The sequence below is a fragment of the Anolis carolinensis genome, unplaced genomic scaffold (genome assembly GCF_035594765.1).
Source record: "Anolis carolinensis isolate JA03-04 unplaced genomic scaffold, rAnoCar3.1.pri scaffold_13, whole genome shotgun sequence".
Classification (NCBI taxonomy): domain Eukaryota; kingdom Metazoa; phylum Chordata; class Lepidosauria; order Squamata; family Dactyloidae; genus Anolis; species Anolis carolinensis.
Window position 1 is genome coordinate 17038632 of NW_026943824.1, and position 23976 is coordinate 17062607.

The 23976-nt window shown below is 43.7% G+C and overlaps 1 protein-coding gene across 2 annotated transcripts in view; it reads left to right on the top strand.

The window, feature by feature from the left end:
- rhbdl1 (rhomboid like 1) overlaps positions 1-22011 on the top strand; it is a 37828-nt gene extending 15817 nt beyond the window's left edge. For both annotated transcript variants that reach the window (XM_062964352.1, XM_062964353.1), the window contains exons 3-8: positions 1137-1361; positions 4022-4170; positions 4355-4467; positions 9585-9685; positions 14904-14964; positions 18087-22011. In XM_062964352.1, coding sequence (XP_062820422.1) covers positions 1137-1361; positions 4022-4170; positions 4355-4467; positions 9585-9685; positions 14904-14964; positions 18087-18493 — 1056 coding nt within the window. In that variant the 3' untranslated portion in view covers positions 18494-22011. The remainder of the gene's footprint in view (positions 1-1136; positions 1362-4021; positions 4171-4354; positions 4468-9584; positions 9686-14903; positions 14965-18086) is intronic.
- Positions 22012-23976: the final 1965 nt, after the last annotated feature.

Below are 23976 nucleotides of genomic sequence, written 5' to 3' on the forward strand. Positions count from 1 at the left end.
CAGAGTCAGACACGGCTGGACTTAATGTCTGGGGAAAACCTTTACCCTTGACCTTAACTACCACCAATTCCTCAATACTTTATTTCCCAGACCACCAGACTTCGCCACAGCAACGCGTGGCCGGGCACAGCTAGTATATATATATCAGGCATCGGCAAACTTTGGGACACTGGAGCCACATTGCGGTTTAAAATCTGACAGATAGGCCAGATGGGTGGAGAGTGTTTGTGTGAACTCATTGAAAAAACATGAAAAAACATGAATGGCACATACCTTGTGTATAGAGGGAAAAAGCAAGCAAGAAAGCACAATACAGTATTTGAAGTGAAGAACAGTGTTAAGCAACATAAATTTAACAGTATTTCAGTGAAAAGACCCCAAGGGCCATTGAGTCCAACCCCCTTTATTCTGCCTTACAGGAAATGCACAATCAAAGCACTCTCCACAGATGGCCACCCAACATTTGCAATAATAATAATAATAATAACAACAACAACAACAGGAGCAACCCCCAGGGCCATCCAGTCCAACCCCCTTCCGCCATGCAGAAAAAGCACAATCAAAGCCCTGCCAACAGATGGCCTTTGTAATAATAATAATAATAATAATAATAATAATAATAATAATAATAATAATAATAATAATAGGAGCAACCCCAGAGGCCATCCAGTCCAACCCGCTTCTGCCTTCATGCAGGAGAAGCACAATCAAAGCACCCTAAGCACCAGATGGCCACCCAGCCTTTGTAATAATAATAATAGTAATAATAATAATAATAATAATATCAGGACCTCAAGATTGAACTTCAAAGACTCTGGCAGAAACCAGTGCAGGTGGTCCCGGTGGTGATGGGCACACTGGGTACCGTGCCAAAAGATCTCAGCTGGCATTTGGAAACAATAGACATTGACAAAATCACGATCTGCCAACTGCAAAAGGCCACCCTACTGGGATCTGCGCACATCATCCGAAAATACATCACACAGTCCTAGACACTTGGGAAGTGTTCGACTTGTGATTTTGTGAAATGAAATTCAGTATATTTATCTTGTTTGCTGTGTCATAATGAAATAATAATAATAATAGCAACCCCAGATGCCATCCAGTCCAACCCCCTTCACGGCCTCTCTTTCCAGATCAGCAGCAAGCGGTCCAGCAGCTTCAAGAGGGCCATCGCCAACGGACAACGGGCACTGCCCCGCGACGGGCTCCTGGACGAGACCGGGCTGGGCTTCTACAAGCGCTTTGTGCGCTACGTGGCCTACGAGATCCTGCCCTGTGAGATGGACCGGCGGTGGTACTTCTACCAGCACCGTGCCTGCCCACCACCGGTCTTCATGGCAGTGGTCACCTTAACCCAGGTGGGCATCTCTGTGGCGGAAATGACCTGAGGGTGACATCTAAAAGAGAGCAGCTGGCTCTTGAGAACTACACTGACTGTTTTGCCCTCACTCATAAGTACTCCATATATACGAGGGTTGAATGAAAAGTAATGCCTCCACCTTCGTAACTCCACAGTCCTGGCTTGTTCAGTAGACTCTCCTCTACAGTTCCATTTGGCGGGAAGCCTTGGCATTGAACGGTTGTGTTGTTAAAGTGCGAAGTATGGAACCCTGCGCAGACGGGGAAGCCTTAGCATTGAACGGTTGTGTTGTTAAAGGGAGAAGTATGGAACCCTGCGCAGACGGGGAAGCCTTAGCATTGAACGGTTGTGTTGTTAACATGCGAATTATGGAACCCTGCGCAGACGGAGAAGCCTTAGCATTGAACGGTTGTGTTGTTAAAGGGAGAAGTATGGAACCCTGCGCAGACGGAGAAGCCTTAGCATTGAACGGTTGTGTTGTTAACATGCGAATTATGGAACCCTGCGCAGACGGGGAAGCCTTAGCATTGAACGGTTGTGTTGTTAAAGTGCGAAGTATGGAACCCTGCACAGACGGGGAAGCCTTAGCATTGAATGGTTGTGTTGTTAACATGCGAATTATGGAACCCTGCGCAGACGGGGAAGCCTTAGCATTGAACGGTTGTGTTGTTAACATGCGAATTATGGAACCCTGCGCAGACGGGGAAGCCTTAGCATTGAACGGTTGTGTTGTTAACATGCGAATTATGGAACCCTGCGCAGACGGGGAAGCCTTAGCATTGAACGGTTGTGTTGTTAAAGTGCGAAGTATGGAACCCTGCGCAGACGGGGAAGCCTTAGCATTGAACGGTTGTGTTGTTAACATGCGAATTATGGAACCCTGCGCAGACGGGGAAGCCTTAGCATTGAACGGTTGTGTTGTTAAAGGGAGAAGTATGGAACCCTGCGCAGACGGGGAAGCCTTAGCATTGAACGGTTGTGTTGTTAAAGTGCAAAGTATGGAACCCTGGTTGACAGATTGATTCAGGACGATCATCGTATCACTCAGAGAGAAATTTCATGCCTAATTGGCATTTCACAAGAATGTGTGGTTCACATGATTGCTTTGCTTGGCTATTGGAAGATCTGTGCACGACCGGTCCTGTGAGATGTCGGTTGCAGAAACAGAGTGTTGACTTCTTCTGTGACGGCTTCAGAAAACTTGGCAGAAATGTTTGGTGATTGTTTGGTGATTATGTGGAAAAGTGAATAGTGGTCGTTAAAGAGCACATTCTAAGGATTATTTCTGCGTTGGATTTATTAAAATATTCCCATCCAAACCCAAGTAACGAAGGCGGAGGCATTACTTTTCATTCAATTGGACAGAGAAACAAAACTTTCTCCGTGTCTGCTCAAGCTGCTTCCTTTGGCGGCTGGTGGGATCCTCAATCCCAAAGCAAATGATCTGCTTTGATCTGGATGATATGGTAGCGTGGACTCATACAATGCAGCCCAAAGCAGATAATAATGTGGATTGTCTAGTGCAGGGGTCCTCAAACTTTTTAAGTGGAGGGCCGGACTGTGATGAAATAGTCCACAATTAAGATTGTTTTTGTTGTGTGCCTTCAAGTCATTTCAGACCTAGGTCAACCCTGAGTTTAAAGTGTAGGACAGGGGCCAGGTCAATGACCTTGGAGGGTCTTAGTTTGGGGACCCCTGATCTAGACGATCCCATAAGACCATAGGTAAGCAAAGAGACCTCCAAAAGCCATCTAGATGGTCTCATAAGGCCGTAGCTAAGCAAAGAGACCTTCAAAGACCATCTAGATGATCTCATAAGGCCACCAGAAGACCATAGATAAGGAAAGGGACCCTCAAAGGCCATCTAGATGATCTCATAGGACCATAGGTAAGGAAAGTGTCCTTCAAAAGCCATCTAGATGATCTCATAGGACCATAGGTAAGGAAAGTGTCCTCCAAAAGCCATCTAGATGGTCTCATAGGACCATAGGTAAGGAAAGTGTCCTCCAAAAGCCATCTAGATGATCTCATAGGACCATAGGTAAGGAAAGTGTCCTCCAAAAGCCATCTAGATGGTCTCATAAGGCCGTAGCTAAGCAAAGAGACCTTCAAAGACCATCTAGATGATCTCGTAAGACCATAGGTAAGCAAAAAGTCCTCCAAAGAGCAGCTAGACTTAGGTCAACCCTAAGTCTAAAGTTTAGGACAGGGGCCAGGTCAATGACCTTGGAGGGCCTTAGTTTGGGGACCCCTGATGTAGACGATCTCATAAGACCATAAGTAAGCAAATAGACCTCCAGAGACCATCTAGATGGTCTCATAAGTCCATAGATAAGGAAAGGGGCCCCCAAAGACCATCTAGATGGTTTTATAAGACCATAGGTAAGCAAAGGGGTCCCCAAAGGCCATCTAGACAATCTCATAAAACCATAGGTAAGGAAAGGGACCCTCAAAGGCCATCTAGACGGTCTCATAGGACCATACGACCATAAGTCTAAAGTTTAGGATAGGAGCCAGGTCAATGACCTTGGAGGGCCGCATCCGGCCCCCGGGCCTTAGTTTGGGGACCACTGGTCTAGTGTGCTGATCTGAATGATACGTCAAGTGTAGATCCAGACATGGACTGTCCTAAGCGAGTCTCTTCCTTTTCCCCGTCAGATCATTGTTTTCCTCTGCTACGGAGCCCGGCTGAACAAGTGGGTGCTGCAGACGTACCACCCGGAGTACATGAAGAGCCCCCTCGTCTATCACCCGGGGCACCGAGCCCGGGCCTGGAGGTTCCTCACTTACATGTTTATGCATGTTGGGTAGGTATTTGGCGGCGGCGGCTTCGTGCAGATTTCACCTGACTTTTACAGCCGTTTCCACCTTTTCTTACAGCAGGCACCGACCAACTTTGGTCCTCCCTCCAGGTGTTTTGGATTTCAACTTCTACAATTCCTAGCAGCCTGGGATTTCTGTCTGTTTCAGCTTCCTCTTGTGTCTTTCCAGGTTGGAACAGCTGGGCTTCAATGCGCTCCTTCAGCTGATGATCGGGGTTCCCTTGGAGATGGTCCACGGCGTCCTCCGCATCAGCTTCCTCTACCTGGCCGGCGTCCTGGCAGGTGAGTCATGGGACGGCCTCACATTTCCTCTTCTCGTCGGCAACCGAGCACAATAAACATACAGTATTACCCTTTAGGGTCCTTCTGGATGCTATACGGAAGACAAGCTTTTTTTGCAGGGGGAGAAAAAATAGCATTTCTGCACAGAAAGCAGGATTGTTTGCACAAAAAAAAGCAATCTTGCGGAAAGGAGGATTTTCTGGGCAGGGAAAAATGGTTCTGCTTGTCCACAAAAGGTAACTTGGCGTTTCACCCACATCTGTGGCAGGCAACCTCAGAGGTTGTGAGGTCTGTTGGAAACTAGGTCATGTAAGTGTTATTTATTTCTATAATTGTATATTTTACTTTGCTTAATAATGTGTTATTATGTTTGTTATGTAATGTTTGTGTTGTTTTTATGATTGGAAACCGCCCTGAGTCCCATCCGGGAGATAGGGCGGTATATAAATAAATAAATTAATTAATTAATTATTATTATTATTATTATTATTATTATTATTATTATTATTATGTAATAAACAGTCATACATTAAAACCAATATAAACAATAAAACCATATAACGGCATAAAACAGGATAAAACATTAGACATGTCCAAAAAATCGTTTTGAATCGTATATCGGAATTATTTCGGATTGTTCTCGCTTTTTGATACGCATTCCGAGACATTGTCTCACAGCGCAACCAGCAATGTAATTCGAACCATTGTTGGCCCATTCTCTAATTGTCTCTTAATGTTTCATTAATTTCCCCCCACCAAATTTTTTTTAATATATTTTTTAAAATATTTAAAAAAAAATTCTTTCTGCAACCTACCTAGAATGGGAGCTTAGCGCAGCCTAACATGGCTGCCGCTCCCCGGCCAATCAGAAGCTTCCACAATGGACGCAAAAGTGGGGGCTAGGGTTGATGAGGATAGCTCAAGAAATGAGGGTGGGAGAGCCCTGTAAAAATGTCCCGGTTCCTTTTTTTTTTTTTGCGATTGCGCATGCGCGTCCGCCATTTTAGAAACATTTAGAATCATTATGAATTTTCGGAAATATCCGAGATTTTTGGGTGAAAAAAATCGGAAATACTTTCTATATCGAAGCGCCAGCGCCCCCTACTTTAGAAACGAGAATTGAAACAATTTTTTCATCAATCGGACATGCCTATAAAACATACACACATACACACATGTACACGTACACCCCACTTGCCTCACCTCCAACGGAACCTCTGAGGATGCCATTAGCCACAGATGTGGGCAAAACATCAGGAGAGAATGCTACTGGAACATGGCATGTGAGTTTTTCGGGCGACTGGAACATGGCCATACAGCCCGAAAAACTCACAGCAAACCAATAACATTGCTCTGATATCCAGGTTCTCTAGCACATTTTGGATGACATCCAGCAAATGTGGGCAATGGAGGACCTAAGGAATACGGGCAAACTTTGGGTTTTGGACTCCAACTCCCATCATTCCCAACAGCCTCAGGCCCTTTCCTTAACCCCAAAACAGCATCCGCTGTGCTGACATTGGCGTGTGTCGCTTATTTTACAAACTCCCTTCGCTGTCGATGTTTGTTTCATTCAAATGCAAATCCGTGCAGATATGAATGGGTGAAAAATCCCTGCAATCAGTTAAGTCGAGATTTTCCGGCTCGTACCACGAGGCCTATTTAATTATTTTTAGATCTCGGCTTTTAGGGTTGAAGCAGATGTGACGTTGGACGTGGCACGAGTCTTTTGTTAACCTAGAAATAGCAGCTGCGGAAAGCTTGATCAAACCAGATTGCCGTTTTTTAGGGACTGTGTGTGTGTGAGAGCCTACCATTTTAACCCTTCCGCGGTCCGTCCTGATTGGCATTTATTTTTTCGTTGAATCAATAGATTAATGAATATCTATACTACACAATTGAATCTCAGACTGTTTTACAATTGTAAAAGTCTGAAAAAGGGCAAGAAAGTGCCAAGGAAACCCATCAAAAGAGCAAGAAACTTTTCTGAAACATTCCAGGCTTAAAGTATGACAGTGTTGGGCATTAAAAGGCTTGTTTATGTATTTATTAGGCATGTCCGATTGATGAAAAAAATGTTTCAATTCTCGTTTCTAAAGTCGGGGCGCTGGCGCTTCGATATAGAAAGTATTTCCGATTTTTTTTTCACGCAAAAATTTCGGATATTTCTGAAAATTCGTAATGATTCTAAATGTTTCTAAAATAACGGACGCGCATGCGCAATCGCCAAAAAATAAAAAGGAACCTCATTCTTGAGCTATCCTCATCAACCCTAGCCCTCACCTTTGCGTCCATCATGGAAGCTTCAGATTGGCCGGGGAGCTCCCATTCTAGGTAGGTTGCAGAAAGAATTTTTTTTTAAAAAATATTTTTTTAAAAATATTTTAAAAAATTGGGGGGGGGGAAATTAATGAAACATTAAGAGACAATTAGAGAATGGGCCAATAATGGTTCGAATTACATTGCTGGTTGCGCTGTGAGACAATGTCTCGGAATGCGTATCAAAAAGCGAGAACAATCCGAAATAATTCCGATATACGATTCAAAACGATTTTTTGGACATGTCTAGTATGTATTTATCATGTCTGTCACACCCCATAGCTGCATGGACACCTTGAAAACCACACTGAAGCCCAGAATATAAGCAATCAAGCTGTTCATTGAAGAATATAAGAAAGTACAGTAGAGTCTCACTTATCCAAGCCTCGCTTATCCAAGCTTCTGGATTATCCAAGCCATTATCCAAGTCAATATTTTCAATATATCGTGATATTTTGGTGCTAAATTCGTAAATACAGTACAGTAGAGTCTCACTTATCCAACATAAACGGGCCGGCAGGACGTTGGATAAGCGAATATGTTGGATAATAAGGAGGGATTAAGGAAAAGCCTATTAAACATCAAATGAAGTTATGATTTTACAAATTAAGCACCAAAACATCATGTTTAACAACAAATTTGACAGAAAAAAGTAGTTCAATACGCAGTAATGCTATGTAGTAATTACTGTATTTACAAATTTCATTTTTGAAATTGACCCGTAGCTGCTGCATTTCCCACCCTCGTCTTATACTCAAGTCAATAAGTTTTCCTAGTTTTTGTGGTAAAATTAAGTGCCTTGGTTTATATTTGGGTCGGGCTATACTCGAGTATATAGGGTAATAATTAATTACTGTGGTATAATAATACAGAACAATATAATCTCTAAAATCAGGACAGTAAATAAAGAGCAACACTTTGAAAACAGGGAAATTCCAGACAGGAAACAATCGAGGCCAGCTAACACCTCCCAAGAAAGGAATCCCACTTAGGACAAAACCACAGCAATGCGTGGCCGGGCACAGCTAGTTAATTATAAATCCCTTGTTCTGTACTAATTAATGCCAAATTACAGTCAAGTGTAACTACAGTAGAGTCTCACTTATCCAACATAAACGGGCCGGCAGAATGTTGGATAAGCAAATATGTTGGATAATAAGGAGGCATTAAGGAAAAGCCTATTAAACATCAAATTAGGTTATGATTTTACAAATTAAGCACCAAAACATCATGTTATACAACAAATTTGACAGAAAATGTAGTTCAATACGCAGTAATGCTATGTAGTAATTACTGTATTTATGAATTTAGCACCAAATATCACAATGTATTGAAAACATTGACTACAAAAATGTGTTGGATAATGCAGAACTTTGGATAAGCGAGTGTTGGATAAGTGAGACTCTACTGTAATTACAACATAACATTACTGCGTATTGAACTACTTTTTCTGTCAAATTTGTTGTATAACATGATGGCAGTGTAGACTCAAGGCCCTTCCACACAGCTATATAACCCATTTAGAATCTTATATTATCTGCTTTGCACTGGATTATCTTGACTCCACACTACCCTATAATCCACTTCAGTGTGCATTTTATACAGCTGTGAAGAAGGGGCCTCATATAATCCAGTTCTAAGCAGATAATATAAGATTATAAATATACAGTAGAGTCTCATCCAACATAAACAGAACATTGGATAAGTGAATATGTTGGATAATAAGAAGGGATTCAGGAAAAACCAAAAATCATTTTGCCTAATTGCAGCAATAGTGTATTTTAAAACACAAACAATGTTAAAAACTTGGCATTATACTAAGTTTCTTTTGACGAGAAGCTGGCCACTTGGAGGCCTTCCCTTCTTTATAATCAGACTAGCTGTGTCCGGCCACGCATTATATTGTATAGAACAATATAAGTATTATATATTACTACTAGCTGTGCCCGGCCACGCATTGCTGTGGCGAAGTCTGGTGGGATGGGAAATAAAGGATTGAGGAATTGGTGGTAGTTAAGGTCAAGGGTAAAGCTTTTCTCCTGACATTAAGTCCAGTTGTGTCTGACTGCACACTGAAGTGGATTATATGGCAGTGTGGAGTCAAGATAATCCAGTTCAAAGGAGATAATATAAGATTATAAATGGGTTATATAGCTGTGTGGAAGGGCCTTGAGTCTACACTGCCATATAATAATAATAATAATAATAATAATAATAATAATAATAATAATAATAATAATTTTATTTTTGTACCCCACCACCATCTCACCAGAGGGACTCGGGGCGGCTTACAGATATAAAACCAACATACAAACATACAATAATATCAAATACAAAAACACACAAATAAATTTAAAAGGCATTAATCCAGTTAAAAATCCAGTTAAAATCAGATAATCTGTATTTTATAGGCAGTGTGGAAGAGGCCTAAGTGAGGCCTAACTCTGCCTGTCCCCTGGGCTGAGTGGGTTGCTAGGAGACCAAGTGGGCGGAGCTTAGCCTTCTAACTGGCAGCAATTGGATAAAAACAATTATTCCTCTCCCTCTAATTAGGACTTTATTTTTCTTTTCTTTTTGTTGTATGAACGTAGAGGCGTGGATGAGGGGTTGTGCTGCCAAGTTTAGTGTTTCTGGGATGTGTAGTTTTGTTGTTTTGTCCTAGGCCGAAACTTCATTACCCTTTTATATATATAGATGGGACCACGGCAGTTATGGGAGAATGAAAGTGCAGAGGATGTTCGTCCGTCCTGCCCGAGTTGCTGCTCACACTGCGTCTCTCCTCCTGTGTTTTGCTGCAGGTTCCTTGACGGTCTCCATCACCGACATGCGAGCGCCTTTGGTCGGGGGCTCCGGGGGTGTCTATGCCCTCTGCTCGGCTCACCTGGCCAACGTCGTGATGGTGAGCATCGTGGGGAGGTGGGCACCGTCCCCTCCGACGAATGCCTTTTGGGGTCCATCAAAGTGGGGTCACCGCAAAATGTCGCATGTCCAAGCACAGACAAGAGGACGTCCCTCCCATCCCTGGCTGTTGGCTCTCAGGCCGTAGCCACAGTCTTGGACTGCTTTAATGTGTTGTCGAAGGCTTTCATGGCCAGGATCACAGGGTTGTTGTGTGTCTTTCGGGCATTTTTGAGAACACAAAAATGCTGGACCATTCTAACAACTATCATGTCAGACTACACAGAGAAGCCATTGAAGTCCACAAGCATGTGGACAACTTCAACAGAAAGGAAGAAACCATGAAAATGAACAAAATCTGGCTACCAGTATTAAAAAACTCAAGAATCAGAACAGTAAATAAAAAGCAATACTCTGAAAACAGAGGATTTCCAGACATGAATCAACCTAGGGCAGTTAACGACTCTAAACAAAGGATGCCCCAGAGGCAGGAAGAAGACAGCAGATAAGCTTTTCAATGCTAATTAAAGTGATTAACTACACAACATTCACACTGACCTCTCTCACCCTAGACTTTCCACAGATATATATTTACCTCTTTGCTCAGTTTTCTCCATACCTCACAACCTCTGAGGATGCCTGCCATAGATGTGGGCGAAACGTCAGGAGAGAATGCTTCTGGAACATGGCCACACAGCCCGAAAGACACACAACAACCCTTGGACTGCTTTGTTGTTGTTTAATTTACTGTCTATCCCAGGCATGGGCCAACTTCGGCCCTTCCTCCAGGCGTTTTGGACTTCAATTCCCACAAACGGAAAGTAGGTTGTTAGGAATAGTGGGAGTTGAAGTCCAAAACACCTGGAGAGTATTTGAGTTCCATTGCCTGCCTACAAATGCCAGATGCCATTGGATGTCGCCATGGACATTAGAGTAGCATGGTAGTGAGAAGAATGCAAATGGATAGTGAGCAGGAAAAGTAACTCCATACATTTGATGCAGTCTGTAATTCAACGCGATGCATTTAATTTTTGGCTGGGCATCACTGGCCTACATAGTAGCATCAAGTAACCATTGCCTTTCCATGTTTGCAGGTCTGACCTTGGTAGATTTGATTGTCTGCGGACAATTTCCAGGTCTTCCCGTGCAACTCTGTCGGAGGTTGACCACGGAGTCATGCTGGAAGGCCGAGAGATTGTTGTATCTCTAGTGCACTTCTATGGCCAACTTCCAGTTATGCTGGAGGACCTAGAGCAGGGGTCCCCAAACTAAGGCCCGGGGGCCGGATGCGGCCCTCCAAGGTCATTGACCTGGCCCCCGCCCTCCGTTTTATAATACAATATTTTTATATAAGTTTTAATAATATAATATATTGTATATACATATAATATTGATAATAATCTTATGTTATACAATATAATACTAATAGTAATACCATATAATAATATTAATTATATGTTATATATTACATATTATATAATAGTATAGTGGTATAGTTCAATATAGTAATATATAATGCTAATATTGTGTTATGCTAATAATATAATATATAATATGTACATACAGCTGCTCTGAGTCCCCTTCGGGGTGAGAAAGGTTGGATATAAATGTAGTAAATGAATGCAGTAAATAAATAATTAATTTTAGACTTAGGCTCGGCCAAAGTCTGACATGACTTGAAGGCACACAACAACAACAATAATCCTAATTAACTTGACTCTCTCATTGGCCAGTAGCAGGCCCACACTTTCCATTGAAATCCTAATAGGTTTATGTTGGTTACAATTGTTTTCATTTTTAAATATTGTATTGTTCTTTTGTTGTTGTTGTTGTTGTTAAATAAGACATGTGCAGTATGCATAGGAATTCGTTTTTTGTTTTGTTTTTTTCAAATGATAATTTGGCCCCTCAACAGTCTGAAGGATTGTGGACCGGCCCTCGTCTTAAAAAGTTTGGGGACCCCTGACCTAGAGATTCCCATAAAAGGTGTTCTCTCACTTAAAAGTAGCATTTTCCACAATATTTTGCGCAAGTCCTGCGCAAAATCCTGCGCTAAACCCAGTTTTGCGCAAGTCCTGTGCTAAACCCAGTAAATGTGGAGAAACGTATTCTTACTGTTTAATGCAGCCTTGCCTGACCCAAGTGAGGACTTTGACTACCCACTAATATATTTATATCCTATTCTTTTCCAAATTAGCACCATAAGAACACAACACCACACTTATTTTATTATACCACAGATATCCGTGCCATCCTCTGCGTAGGTCATGGCCTTCCAATGTTAGGATTTTAACTTTTTGGAGATTTGTCCAATCTTTTATCCTGTCAGGACCCCGGCTGCAGAGCACCAATAACTATGCGCAGAGGCCAGATTCTATCTAATATCTTTATTAAAGGAATATATAAAGTCAGTAAAAACAAGTGTAGAATATAGTTCAGGAGTAGACCTTTCAGGAAAGGTCAAATATAGTCCAGAAAAACAATGTCCACTATGTGATATTAAAGTCCAAAGTTATAATCCACTTCACCGAAACACACACTATTTGGCAAGCAATAGTGTGGGGAACTGTCCATAGTCTTTGAGGCTTAAAGTAAATCCGAAGGAAACTGGAAAACAAGGCTTGAATCTGAGAAGCAAGGTCCGTGGTTTAAAACGCAAGGCAAGGCAAGAATTGAGACTTGGCAAGAACCAACTTGAAGCAAGGCAAACATGAATCAAGAACTGAGTCCATAGAAGTCCATGGTACAAGGCTGGGCTGGAAACTTGATCCGGGATCTGGGAACTGTAGTACGAAGTCTACACACGATCTCACTCCTCAAGCCGACGAATTGACTCCGCAAGGATTCCTCTGCGGCCAAACACCTATATAGGATCTTGTTTTCCCGCCAGAGAACACTTTCTCTGGGGAACAAGAAACGAAACCTATTCTGTGTCCAGATGCAGGACTCCTTAAACTTTCCCAAGGGAAACAGACTTAATCATTTAATTGTCTGGCAGCTATCCTGGCGCTCCGGCGAGTCGCCTCCCGAGCGCTTCTATCTTGATTATAATAAAGACGGCGAGAAAATGGGGGAGATTTCTGCTCAAGGCTTGTTTGGCTAACTTCTTGTGGGCAAACATCTTGCAGCTGCAAGGGCTCCAAATCCAGCAGAAACGGTGGGAAACCCAAGTTTTCCTCTTCATCTGTCACAACAGTACTAGGAACGGGACTACATGGCCCATGAGTCATCACACATCCAATCTAAGGCACATGCCTCATGATACAATCTTAAGTCTGGTAGCCCTAAACCCCCTTCATTTTTGGGGGTGATCATAGTACTATATTTGATCCTGGGTTTTTGTTATTCCATATAAATCTAGTTATATCCTGTTGCCATTCTTTAAATATTTTATTATTCCTTATAGGTATATTTTGAAAAAGGTATAGAATCTTTGGCAGGATGGTCATCTTTATTGTTGCTACCCGTCCTAATAATGACAAATTTAAATTTTTCCATGTATCCAGGTCTTTCCTTATTTCCTTCCATTTTGTGATGTAATTTAGTTCTAATAATTGGTTATTTTTAGCTGAAATCCAAATCCCCAAATATTTTATTTTGGGGGGGGGGGTTCTAATCCTGATACTTCTTTTAATTCATCCTTGCTATTTTTAGTCATATTTTTTGTTAATATCTTTGTCTTTTTTTGTTAATTTTAAGTCCTGCTAATTTTGTCCAACCATCTTTGAATATTATGTTTGGGGTCCTCAATAATGCAGATTATATCATCCGTAAAAACTCGGACCTTAAATTCTTGCCTATCTATTTTTATTCCTTTTAAATTTTTGTCCTCCTTCAAATTTCGAATTAGCAATTCAAACACAAAAATGAATATCAGAGGAGAGAGGGGGCAGCCTTGTCTTGTCCCTTTACTTATTGAGAAGATTCCCGTTGTTTGACCGTTAACCCTAATTTTTGCTCTTTTCTTGTTATATATTGCCTTAATACCATTTTGAAACTGCCACCCTACATCCATTTCCTGCAATAGTATTTTTTTTAAAAATCCCAGTTCAATTTATCAAAAGCCTTTTCGGCGTCTAATGATAATAGTCCCAGTTCTTTTTGCTTATTAACTTCATAATATTCTATCGCAGGGGTCCCCAAACTAAGGCCCGGGGGCCGGATGCGGCCCTCCGAGGTCATTTACCTGGCCCCCGCCCTCAGTTTTATAATATAATATATTGTATATACATATAATATTGATAATATTATAATGTAATACAATATAACACTAATACCATATAATAATATTAATTATGTATTCTATATTACATATAATATTACTAATAATATTGCAGTATAGTGGTATAGTTCAGTATAGTAATATATAATGCTAATATTGTGCTATGCTAATAATATAATATATTGTATGTACATATAATTTGTAAGCCATTCCGAGTTCCCTTTGGGGTGAGAAGGGTGTGATACAAATGTAGTAAATAAATGCAGTAAATAAATAAATAATAAATAAATAAATTTTAGACTTAGGCTCGCCCAAAGTCTGAAATGACTCGAAGGCACACAACAACAACAACAACAACAACAACCCTAATTAACTTGACTATCTCATTGGCCAGAAGCAGGGCCACACTTCCCATTGAAATCCTGATAAATGTATGTTGGTTAAAATTGTTTTTATTTTTAAATAATGTATTGTTCCTTCATTGTTGTTGTTGTTGTTGTTGTTGTTGTTTTTGCACTACAAATAAGACATGTGCAGTGTGCATCGGAATTTGTTTGTATTTTATTTTCAATTGATAATCCGGCCCCTCAACAGTCTGAAGGATTGTGGACCGTCCCTCGACTTAAAAAGTTTGAGGACCCCTGTTCTATCGTGTCCATTATTGTTCTTACATTATCTCTAATACTCCGATTGGGTAAAAACCCCGTCTGTTCCTCTGATATCCAATCTTTGAGAAATTCTTTAAATCTATTTGCTAGAAACGTAATCTTACTGTTTAATGCAGCCTTACCTGACCCAAGTGAGGACTTTGACTACCCACTAATATATTTATATCCTATTATTTTCCAAATTAGCACCATAAGAACACAACACCATCATTGTGTCCTAAACAGAGCGGTCTCTGCTTCAAAGGTCCAAGAGATTGAGAGAGGAACGGATATGATACATGAAGAACCCTGAATATAGGACTATTTTTTTTTTGTCTCTCCCTCCATAGAACTGGGCAGGAATGCGATGTCCATATAAGCTGCTCCGCATGGTGCTGGCATTGGTGTGCAGTGAGTATCTCTTTCCATAGTAACCTTTCCTTGGCTGTGTTGGCTTCCCATGTGCTCCTCCTCCTATGTGCTGCAAAATGTTGTCTGAGATCCTATATTTTATTATTATTATTAGCGACACTTATATCAAGCCCTTCTCACCCCGAAGGGGACTCAGGGCAGCTCACAAGTCCTATGTACATACAATATATTATATTATTTGTATAGAACAATATAAGTATTATATATTACTACTAGCTGTGCCCGGCCACGCATTGCTGTGGCGAAGTCTGGTGGTATGGGAAATAAAGTATTGAGGAATTGGTGGTAGTTAAGGTCAAGGGTAAAGGTTTTGCCTTACATTAAGTCCATTATAAATGGGTTATATAGCTGTGTGGAAGGGCCTTTAGTCTACATTGCCATATAATAATAATAATAATAATTATTATTATTATTATTATTATTATTTTATTTTTGTACCCCGCCACCATCTCAGCAGAGGGACTCGGGGCGGCTTACAGATATAAAACCAACATACAAACATACAATAATATCAAATACAAAAACACACAAATAAATTTAAAAGGCATTAATCCAGTTAAAAATCCAGTTAAAATCAGATAATCTGTATTTTATAGGCAGTGTGGAAGAGGCCCAAGTGAGGCCTAACTCTGCCTGTCCCCTGGGCTGAGTGGGTTGCTAAGAGACCAAGTGGGCGGAACTTAGCCTTCTAACTGGCAGCAACTGGATAAAAACAATTCTTCCTCTCCCTCTAATTAGGACTTTATTTTTCTTTTCTTTTTGTTGTATGAACGTAGAGGCATGGATGAGGGGTTGTGCTGCCAAGTTTAGTGTTTCTGGGATGTGTAGTTTTGTTGTTTTGTCCTAGGCTGAAATTTAATTACCCTTTTATATATATAGATATTGTATTTTGGAGTGGAACTATGGCTGCCTTCTCATACCGTCCAGGACTCATCATTTAGCTGCGATGACTGGTTGAGAGCAGAGCTGAAGGATAGTGGAAGTATGGCTATGCTACCAGATCCAGGTGCAAAGTGATGGCATCATTTGCTGAGAAATTTCAGGAGATGACATCACTGTTTTGCATCAGGGTACGGCAACAGAGTCGGACACTTATCCGCTCAGGACCAGCCGCTAAATGGCCAAGTGTGTTCTGTTGTAGTCGAAAGAAGGGTGGGAAGTCATTTGGAGGATGAGACTTCTGTCCTCCTCAAAAACACACATTGGCATAAAGTGGCCCTGCATTTACATGCGTAGCCATTAGGCATGTCCGATCGATGAAAAAAATGTTTCAGTTCTCGTTTCTAAAGTAGGGGACGCTGGCGCTTCGATATAGAAAGTATTTCTGATTTTTTTCACCCAAACATTTCGGATATTTCCGAAAATTCGTAATGATTCTAAATGTTTCTAAAATGGCGGATGCGCATGCGCAGTCGCCAAAAAAAAAAGGAACCGGGGGGGGGGGGGGACTTTTACAGGGCTCTCCCGCCCTCATTTCTTGAGCTATCCTCATCAACCCTAGCCCCCACCTTTGCGTCCATCGTGGAAGCTTCTGATTGGCCGGGGAGCGGCAGCCATGTTAGGCTGCGCTAAGCTCCCATTCTAGGTAGGTTGCAGAAACAATTTTTTTTAAAATATTTGGGGGGGGGGGGGAATTAACGAAACATTAAGAGACAATTAGAGAATGGGCCAACAATGGTTCGAATTACATTGCTGGTTGCGCTGTGAGACAATGTCTCAGAATGCGTTTCAAAAAGTGAGAACAATCCGAAATAATTCCGATATACGATTCAAAACGATTTTTTGGACATGTCTAGTAGCCATAGTTCCACCTCCTTGGAGTTTATTGCACAGGAGAAAAAACAGTGGGTAGGTCGAATGTGACACTGGGAATGCCAGCAGAAAACGGAAGGGACGGAAGGATGTTGAACGGATATTTCCCAGATTATTAGAAGGCCGATGACCGGCAGAGCCTGGGCGTGCCTGTGGGAGCACATTAGTATGAAATAACGGGATACAAATGAAGGGCCTCCTGTATATCCTACTCTCTCTCTCTCTCTCTCTCCCTCTCTCCCTCTCTCTCCCCTCTCTCTCTTCCTCTCTCTCTCGCCCTCCTCCCTCCCACCCTCTCTCTCTTCCTCTCTCTTCTTCTTTCCCTCTCTCTCCTCCCACCGTCTCTCTTCCTCTCTCCTTCTCTTTCTCTCCCCTCTCTTCTCCCTCCCTCTCTCTCTTCCTCTTCTTTCCCTCTCTCTCCCTCTCCCCCTCTCTCTCCTGCCTTCCCTCTCTTCCTCTCGCTCCCTCTCTCTCTCTTCCTCTCTGTCTCTCTCTCCCTCCCTTCCTCTCTCTTCTTTCCCTCTCTCTCCCTCTCTCCCTCCCCGCCATCTGTCGTCCTCTCTCCCTCCCACCCTCTCTCTCTTCTTTCTCTCTCTCTTTCTCTATCTCTCCCTCCCACCGTTTCTCTTTCTCTCTCTTCCTTTCCTCTCTCTTTTCCCTCTCTCCCTCTCCCTCCCTCTCCCCCTCTTTCTCCCCCTCTCTCCTGCTCTCTCTCCTTCCCTCTCTCCCTCCCTCCCGTCCTCTCTCTCTTCCTCTCTTTTCCCTCTCTCTCCCGCCCACCCTCTCTCTTCATCTCTCTTCCTCTCCCTCTCTCTCCCTCCTTCTCTTTCTCCTCTCCCTCCCTCTCTCTCTTCCTCTCTCTCTCTCTCTCCTCCCTTCCTCTCTCTTCTTTCCCTCTCTCTCCCTCTCTCCCTCCCGCCATCTGTCTTCCTCTCTCCCTCCCACCCTCTCTCTCTTCTTTCTCTCTCTCTCTCTTTCTCTCTCCCTCCCACCCTCTCTCTCTCTTCTTTCTCTCTCGCCCTCTCTCCCTCCACCGTTTCTCTTTCTCTCTCTTCCTCTCCTCTCTCTCTTCTCTCTCTTTTCTCTCCCTCCCTCTCCCCCTCTTTCTCCCCCTCTCTCTCCCTCCCTCTCCCCCCTCTCTCTCCCTCCCGTCCTCTCTCTCTTCCTTCTCTTTTCCCTCTCTCTCCCGCCCACCCTCTCTCTTCATCTCTCTTCCTCTCCCTCCCTCTCTCTCTTCTATCTCTCCCTCCCTCTCCCTCCCTCCCTCCCCCTCCCTCTCCGGACTGCAGTGAGCTCCGAGGTGGGCCGAGCCGTGTGGCTGCGCTTCTCTCCCCCGCTGCCCTCCTCGGGGCCGCAGCCGAGCTTCATGGCTCACCTGGCCGGGGCCATCGTGGGCATCAGCATGGGCCTGACCATCCTGCGCAGCTACGAGGAGAACCTCCAGGACCAGTGCGGCTGGTGGGTGGTCCTCCTCTCCTACGCCACCTTCCTGGTCTTCGCCGTCTTCTGGAACATCTTCGCCTACGACCTCCTAGGGCCCAGGTCCCGCCCCCCCCTTAGCCCCGCGCCCGGCCCCGGTTCCTTCTGCAACACGTACTTACTCGCCCTGGAAGTGCCCACAATTGCAGACACGGCTGGGGAGGGAGAGGGGAGGGGAGGGCAGGCGGGGCTGGCTTGGCGCCCCCAGAGCGCATGACGCCGGTCGCCTCTCTGGAACGACGTTTCCGCCGGAGAAACACCTGCAGGAGGCCAAAAAACAACCTGTGTTCGGCTCCTGTGGGGAAGCCAGACAGTCGCATGGACAGGAATGAACCAGTGAGCCCTTCCTTCCCGGAAACTCTTTGTATGCTGAACCTCACCTGCTGAACAGGTGCTGCTTGGTTCCTCGAGACCGTTTTCTTTAGCAAAGGTGTGCTCACTTATTCCCCTATATCTGTTCTGGGGAGCGGGCCGACAGCGCGAGATTCTCCTTTATTTAGCTTTTGTGGACTTTTGATCTACAAACGGCATCCCATTTAATCCCTGCCCCACCCAGACCTGCTTAGCACCCTGCAGATCGAAATTCCATAGAATCCTAGAGTTGCCAACTTGAGTGGCCCATAAATAGGTCTTTGCTTCCTATTTATTTATTTATTTATTTATTTACAGCTCTAAGATACATTTTGGCGGAAGCCCCGCCCACTCCCCATGAAGGTATATAGCCAGTGGGAGGGGCTACCGCCTTAGTTCCTTTTGTCCGCCGCTTTATTTATTTATTTATTTATTTAAGTATTTATATTACACCCTTCTTTCTCACCCCAAAGAGGACTCAGGGCGGATTACAATGAACACATATATGGCAAACATTCAGTGCCAACAGACAAACAACATACAGTATAGACAGACACAGAGGCATTTAACATTTTTTTCCAGCTTCACGATTCCGGCCACAGGGGGAGCTGTTGCTTCACTGTCCACTGGTGGCTGTACTTCCTCATTCCTTTCCTCGTGTTTTGCTGGCAGTTTTTATGATGTTGTAAATTAGTTAAATTAGCCTCCCGCATAAAGCGTACCTAAATTTCCCTACTTGACAGGTGCAACTGTCTTTCGGGGCTGCATAGGTCAACAGCAAGCCAGGCTATTTAATGGTCGGCCCGGGCTTCGAACTCATGACCTCTCGGTCAGTAGTGATTTATTGCAGCTGGTTACTAGCCAGCTGCGCCACAGCGCGCTTGGATTCTGTGAGCTTCCAGTGGCAGCTAGTCTTCCCTTCCCTGTGTCTCAGTTCCTCAAGAAAGAGGTCATAATCCATAGTTTGGGAAGAGTCATGGGTTCTTCTCCCTTTGGGTTTCTAGTAGGCATGTCCGATCGACATGGTTGCGCTGGTTGCGCTGTGAGACAATGTCTCGGAATGCGTATCAAAAAGCGAGAACAATCCGAAATAATTCCGATATACGATTCAAAACGATTTTTTGGACATGTCTAGTTTCTAGTCTATAAAGACGGGACCATGTGTTGTTCCATGGCTCGGTCGCAGGGTGCCAGCTTTGCACGCACAAGATCCTGGGCTTCATCCACAACCCATGGAGAGTCACTGCCAGTCACTGTCGAGTCCAATACCAACGGTATCATTCAGTCCCAAAGCACTTTCCGGCGTCCGTTGATGTGCTCCAGATACTCTAGCCTTAATGCAGAATCCCAGACGAACCTTGGGTCTCGGGGTCTCTGCGACATCAAATGGAGCCTCCCTTCCGCCTCCTTTTTGTAGGTCTTGATGGAATCGCGACTGAACAATCAATCCTGTGTCGGACGACATGCTGGGCCTTTCTAGATAAGGGTTTGGTCGAGGTCAGGGATGGCCGAGGTCTCGAATCTCAGGTGGGTGGGAGAGTTTGCATGGGGTGAGCATGGTGGTCCTCCGTGTTGTGTTCAGGTCGAGGGTCGAGGGTGGGGAAGGGTTCTGAAGCTCTACAATCATACATGCACTTTGGAGTTCGGGAGAGAAAAAAGAGAGAGCAATCACGTTCGGGACTTTGTATACCAAAGAGAGGACCACTGGAACACATCCGTGGCCTAGAGGAGCTCCAGGCTTTTCCATGAGAAGTATTGTCTCACTCGGGTGTGCGGTCAGTCCAGGTGTCACTTCTGCTACAAAGCAAAGTTGGGGTGCTTCTTGGCAAGGGGGTTGGACTGGATGGCCCATGAGGTCTCTTCCAACTCTGCTATTCTATGATTCTATGTTCCATGTGCAGGATTGGCACGTGTCTCCATAACGCTGTGGCAGAGAAGTTACTTTGAATGGCGGAAGTCCTCAGTACCTCCAGGGTCCCATTCACCCTGCAGAACGGTAGCGTTGTCCATCCATTTTAACTCTCATGGTTCCATCGAATGGAATCCAGGAACTGGCTGTTTTGCTGTAGTCAGGTGTCTTCAGGGAGTTTCTGACAGGATGATCCTAAGGGTTTTCTGGGCTGAGAGTGTGTGACTTGGTGCCATTCAGTGCACTGAGACCAGGTTTATGGAAGAGCATTTAGCCAATGACCAACTAAGGTCAAGGTTTCCCCTGACGTTAAGTCCAGTCATGCCTGACTCTGGGGGTTGGTGCTCATCTCCATTTCTAAGCCGAAGAACCGGCGTTGTCCGTAGACACCTCCAAGGTCATGTGGCCATAGGCATGACTGCATGGAGCGCTGTTAGCCTCCCGCCGGAGCAGTACCTATTGATCTACTCACACTCTGGGGGTTGGTGCTCATCTCCATTTCTAAGCTGCAGAACCGGTGTTGTCCGTAGACACCTCCAAGGTCATGTGGCCATAGGCATGACTGCATGGAGCGCTGTTAGCCTCCCGCCGGAGCAGTACCTATTGATCTACTCACACTCTGGGGGTTGGTGCTCATCTCCATTTCTAAGCTGCAGAACCGGTGTTGTCCGTAGACACCTCCAAGGTCATGTGGCCATAGGCATGACTGCATGGAGCGCTGTTAGCCTCCCGCCGGAGCAGTACCTATTGATCTACTCACACTCTGGGGGTTGGTGCTCATCTCCATTTCTAAGCTGCAGAACCGGTGTTGTCCGTAGACACCTCCAAGGTCATGTGGCCATAGGCATGACTGCATGGAGCGCTGTTAGCCTCCCGCCGGAGCAGTACCTATTGATCTACTCACACTCTGGGGGTTGGTGCTCTTCTCCATTTCTAAGCTGCAGAACCGGTGTTGTCCGTAGACACCTCCAAGGTCAGGTGGCCATAGGCATGACTGCATGGAGCGCTGTTAGCCTCCTGCCAGAGCAGTACCTATTGATCTACTCACACTCTGGGGGTTGGTGCTCTTCTCCATTTCTAAGCTGCAGAACCGGTGTTGTCCGTAGACACCTCCAAGGTCATGTGGCCATAGGCATGACTGCATGGAGCGCTGTTAGCCTCCCGCCGGAGCAGTACCTATTGATCTACTCACACTCTGGGGGTTGGTGCTCATCTCCATTTCTAAGCCGAAGAGCCAGCGTTGTCCGTAGACACCTCCAAGGTCATGTGGCCATAGGCATGACTGCATGGAGCGCTGTTAACTTCCCACAGCATATGCGGCATATGACTACTGACAAATGGCGCAGGCTTAAACACGGAGTGGAGCAAACTGGGAGGGCAGGGAGGCAGAACGTCTGGAAAGCAAATGCACTACCCAAATCTGCAATGTGAGGGGGGACGGGAAAGAAATACGAATAAATATTTTGCACACCTGCTGCTGCTTTGTTGTGTTGGTTCTATAACTTCAAAGCTGGCCCAGGCGACGGGATGCTCATCTGCCAGAGGTGGAAAGAAAGCCTCGTTCTAGAAATCCCGCCATTGCCTTCTCCAACTCGGGATCTTGGAACCACCAGCTGTCTTTCCTGCTCTTTTCCAAACTTAGAAGTAACTACTGTAAGAGTATAACCCGACCCGAATATAAGCCAAGGCACTTAATTTTACCATAAAAACTAGGAAAAGTTATTGACTCGAGTATAAGACGAGGGTGGGAAATGCAGCAGCTACGGGTCAATTTCAAAATGAAAATAGATATTAATAAAATTGCATTACAGTAGAGTCTTATTATTATTATTGCATTTATTATTTTACTCTATTATTACAGTAGCGTTTCACTTGCCCAAAGTAAACGGGCCGACAGAATGTTGGATAAGCGAATATGTTGGCTAATAAGGAGAGATTAAGGAAAAGCCTACTAAACATCAAATTAGGTTATGATTTTACCAATTAAGCACCAAAACATCATGTTATACAACAAATTTGGCAGAAAAAGTAGTTCAATACGCAGTAATGTTGTGTTGTAATTACTGTATTTACGAATTTAGCACCAAAATATCACGATATATTAAAAACATTGACTACAAAAAAGCGTTGGATAATCCAGAACGTTGGATAAGTGAGTGTTGGATAAGTGAGACTCTACTGTAAGAGTATAAGCCGACCTGAATATAAGCCAAGGCACTTAATTTTACCACAAAAACTGGGAAAACTTATTGACTCGAGTATAAGACGAGGGTGGGAAATGCAGCAGCTATGGGTCAATTTCAAAAATAAAATGGATATTAATAAAATTGCATTACTTGAGGCATCCGCAGGTTAAATGTTTTTGAATATTTATATAAAACTTATTTAAGATAAGACTTTAGTAAGATAAGACTTTCCAACACTGAATACCTATATACTCAAGTTTAAGCTGACCTGAATAGAAGCCGGTCAGGACCATAAGCCAAGGAGAGCTTTTTCAGCCCTAAAAAAGGCCTGAAAAACTAGGCTTATACTCGAGTATATACAGTAGTTGCACTTGACTGTAATTTGGCATTAATTAGTATAGAGCAAGGGATTTATAATTAACTAGCTGTGCCCGGCCAGGCGTTGCTGTGGCGTCGCCCTAAGTGGGATTCCTAGGGGACTCCTTTGTTGGGAGGTGTTAGTTGGCCCTGATTGTTTCCTGTCTGGAATTTCCCTGTTTTCAGAGTGTTGTTTATTTACTGTCCTGATTTTAGAGATTATATTCTTGTATTATTATACCACAGTAATTATTATATATTATATTATCTGCTTAAAACTTGATTATACTACGAGGCCCCTTCTACACAGCTGTATAAAATCCACACTGAACTGGATTATATATCACTGTGAGCTCAAGATAATCCAGTTCAAAGCAGATACTGTGGATTATCTGCCTTGGCATTCCGGGTTATATAGCTGTGTGGAAGGGCCTTGAGTCTACACTGCCATATAATCTAGTTCAAATCTGATAATTTGTATTTTATAAGCAGTGTGGAAGAGGCTGTCCCTCTGCACCATTGTGGCCGAAGAGGTTGCTAGGAGACAAAGTGGGAGGGGCCTAAAGGGGGCAGGACCTACCCTTCTGACCAGCAGCCAGGGCTGAAAACGGCTCTTCCTCGTCATCTAATTTGGACTTTATTTTTCTAGGTTTTTTTGTTTGGAAGACATAGATTGGATGACTACGTCTTTTATGGCCCAATTTGGTGTGATTTGGTTCAGTGGTTTTGTTGTTTACTCAGTCCTACAAACGTACATTACATTTTTATATATATACTAGCTGTGCCCGGCCATGCGTTGCTGTGGCAAAGTGGTGGTGGTTTTGGTTAAAAATTATTGTGGAATTTTTATTTGACGTTACAGTAGAGTCTCACTTATCCAACACTCGCTTATCCAAC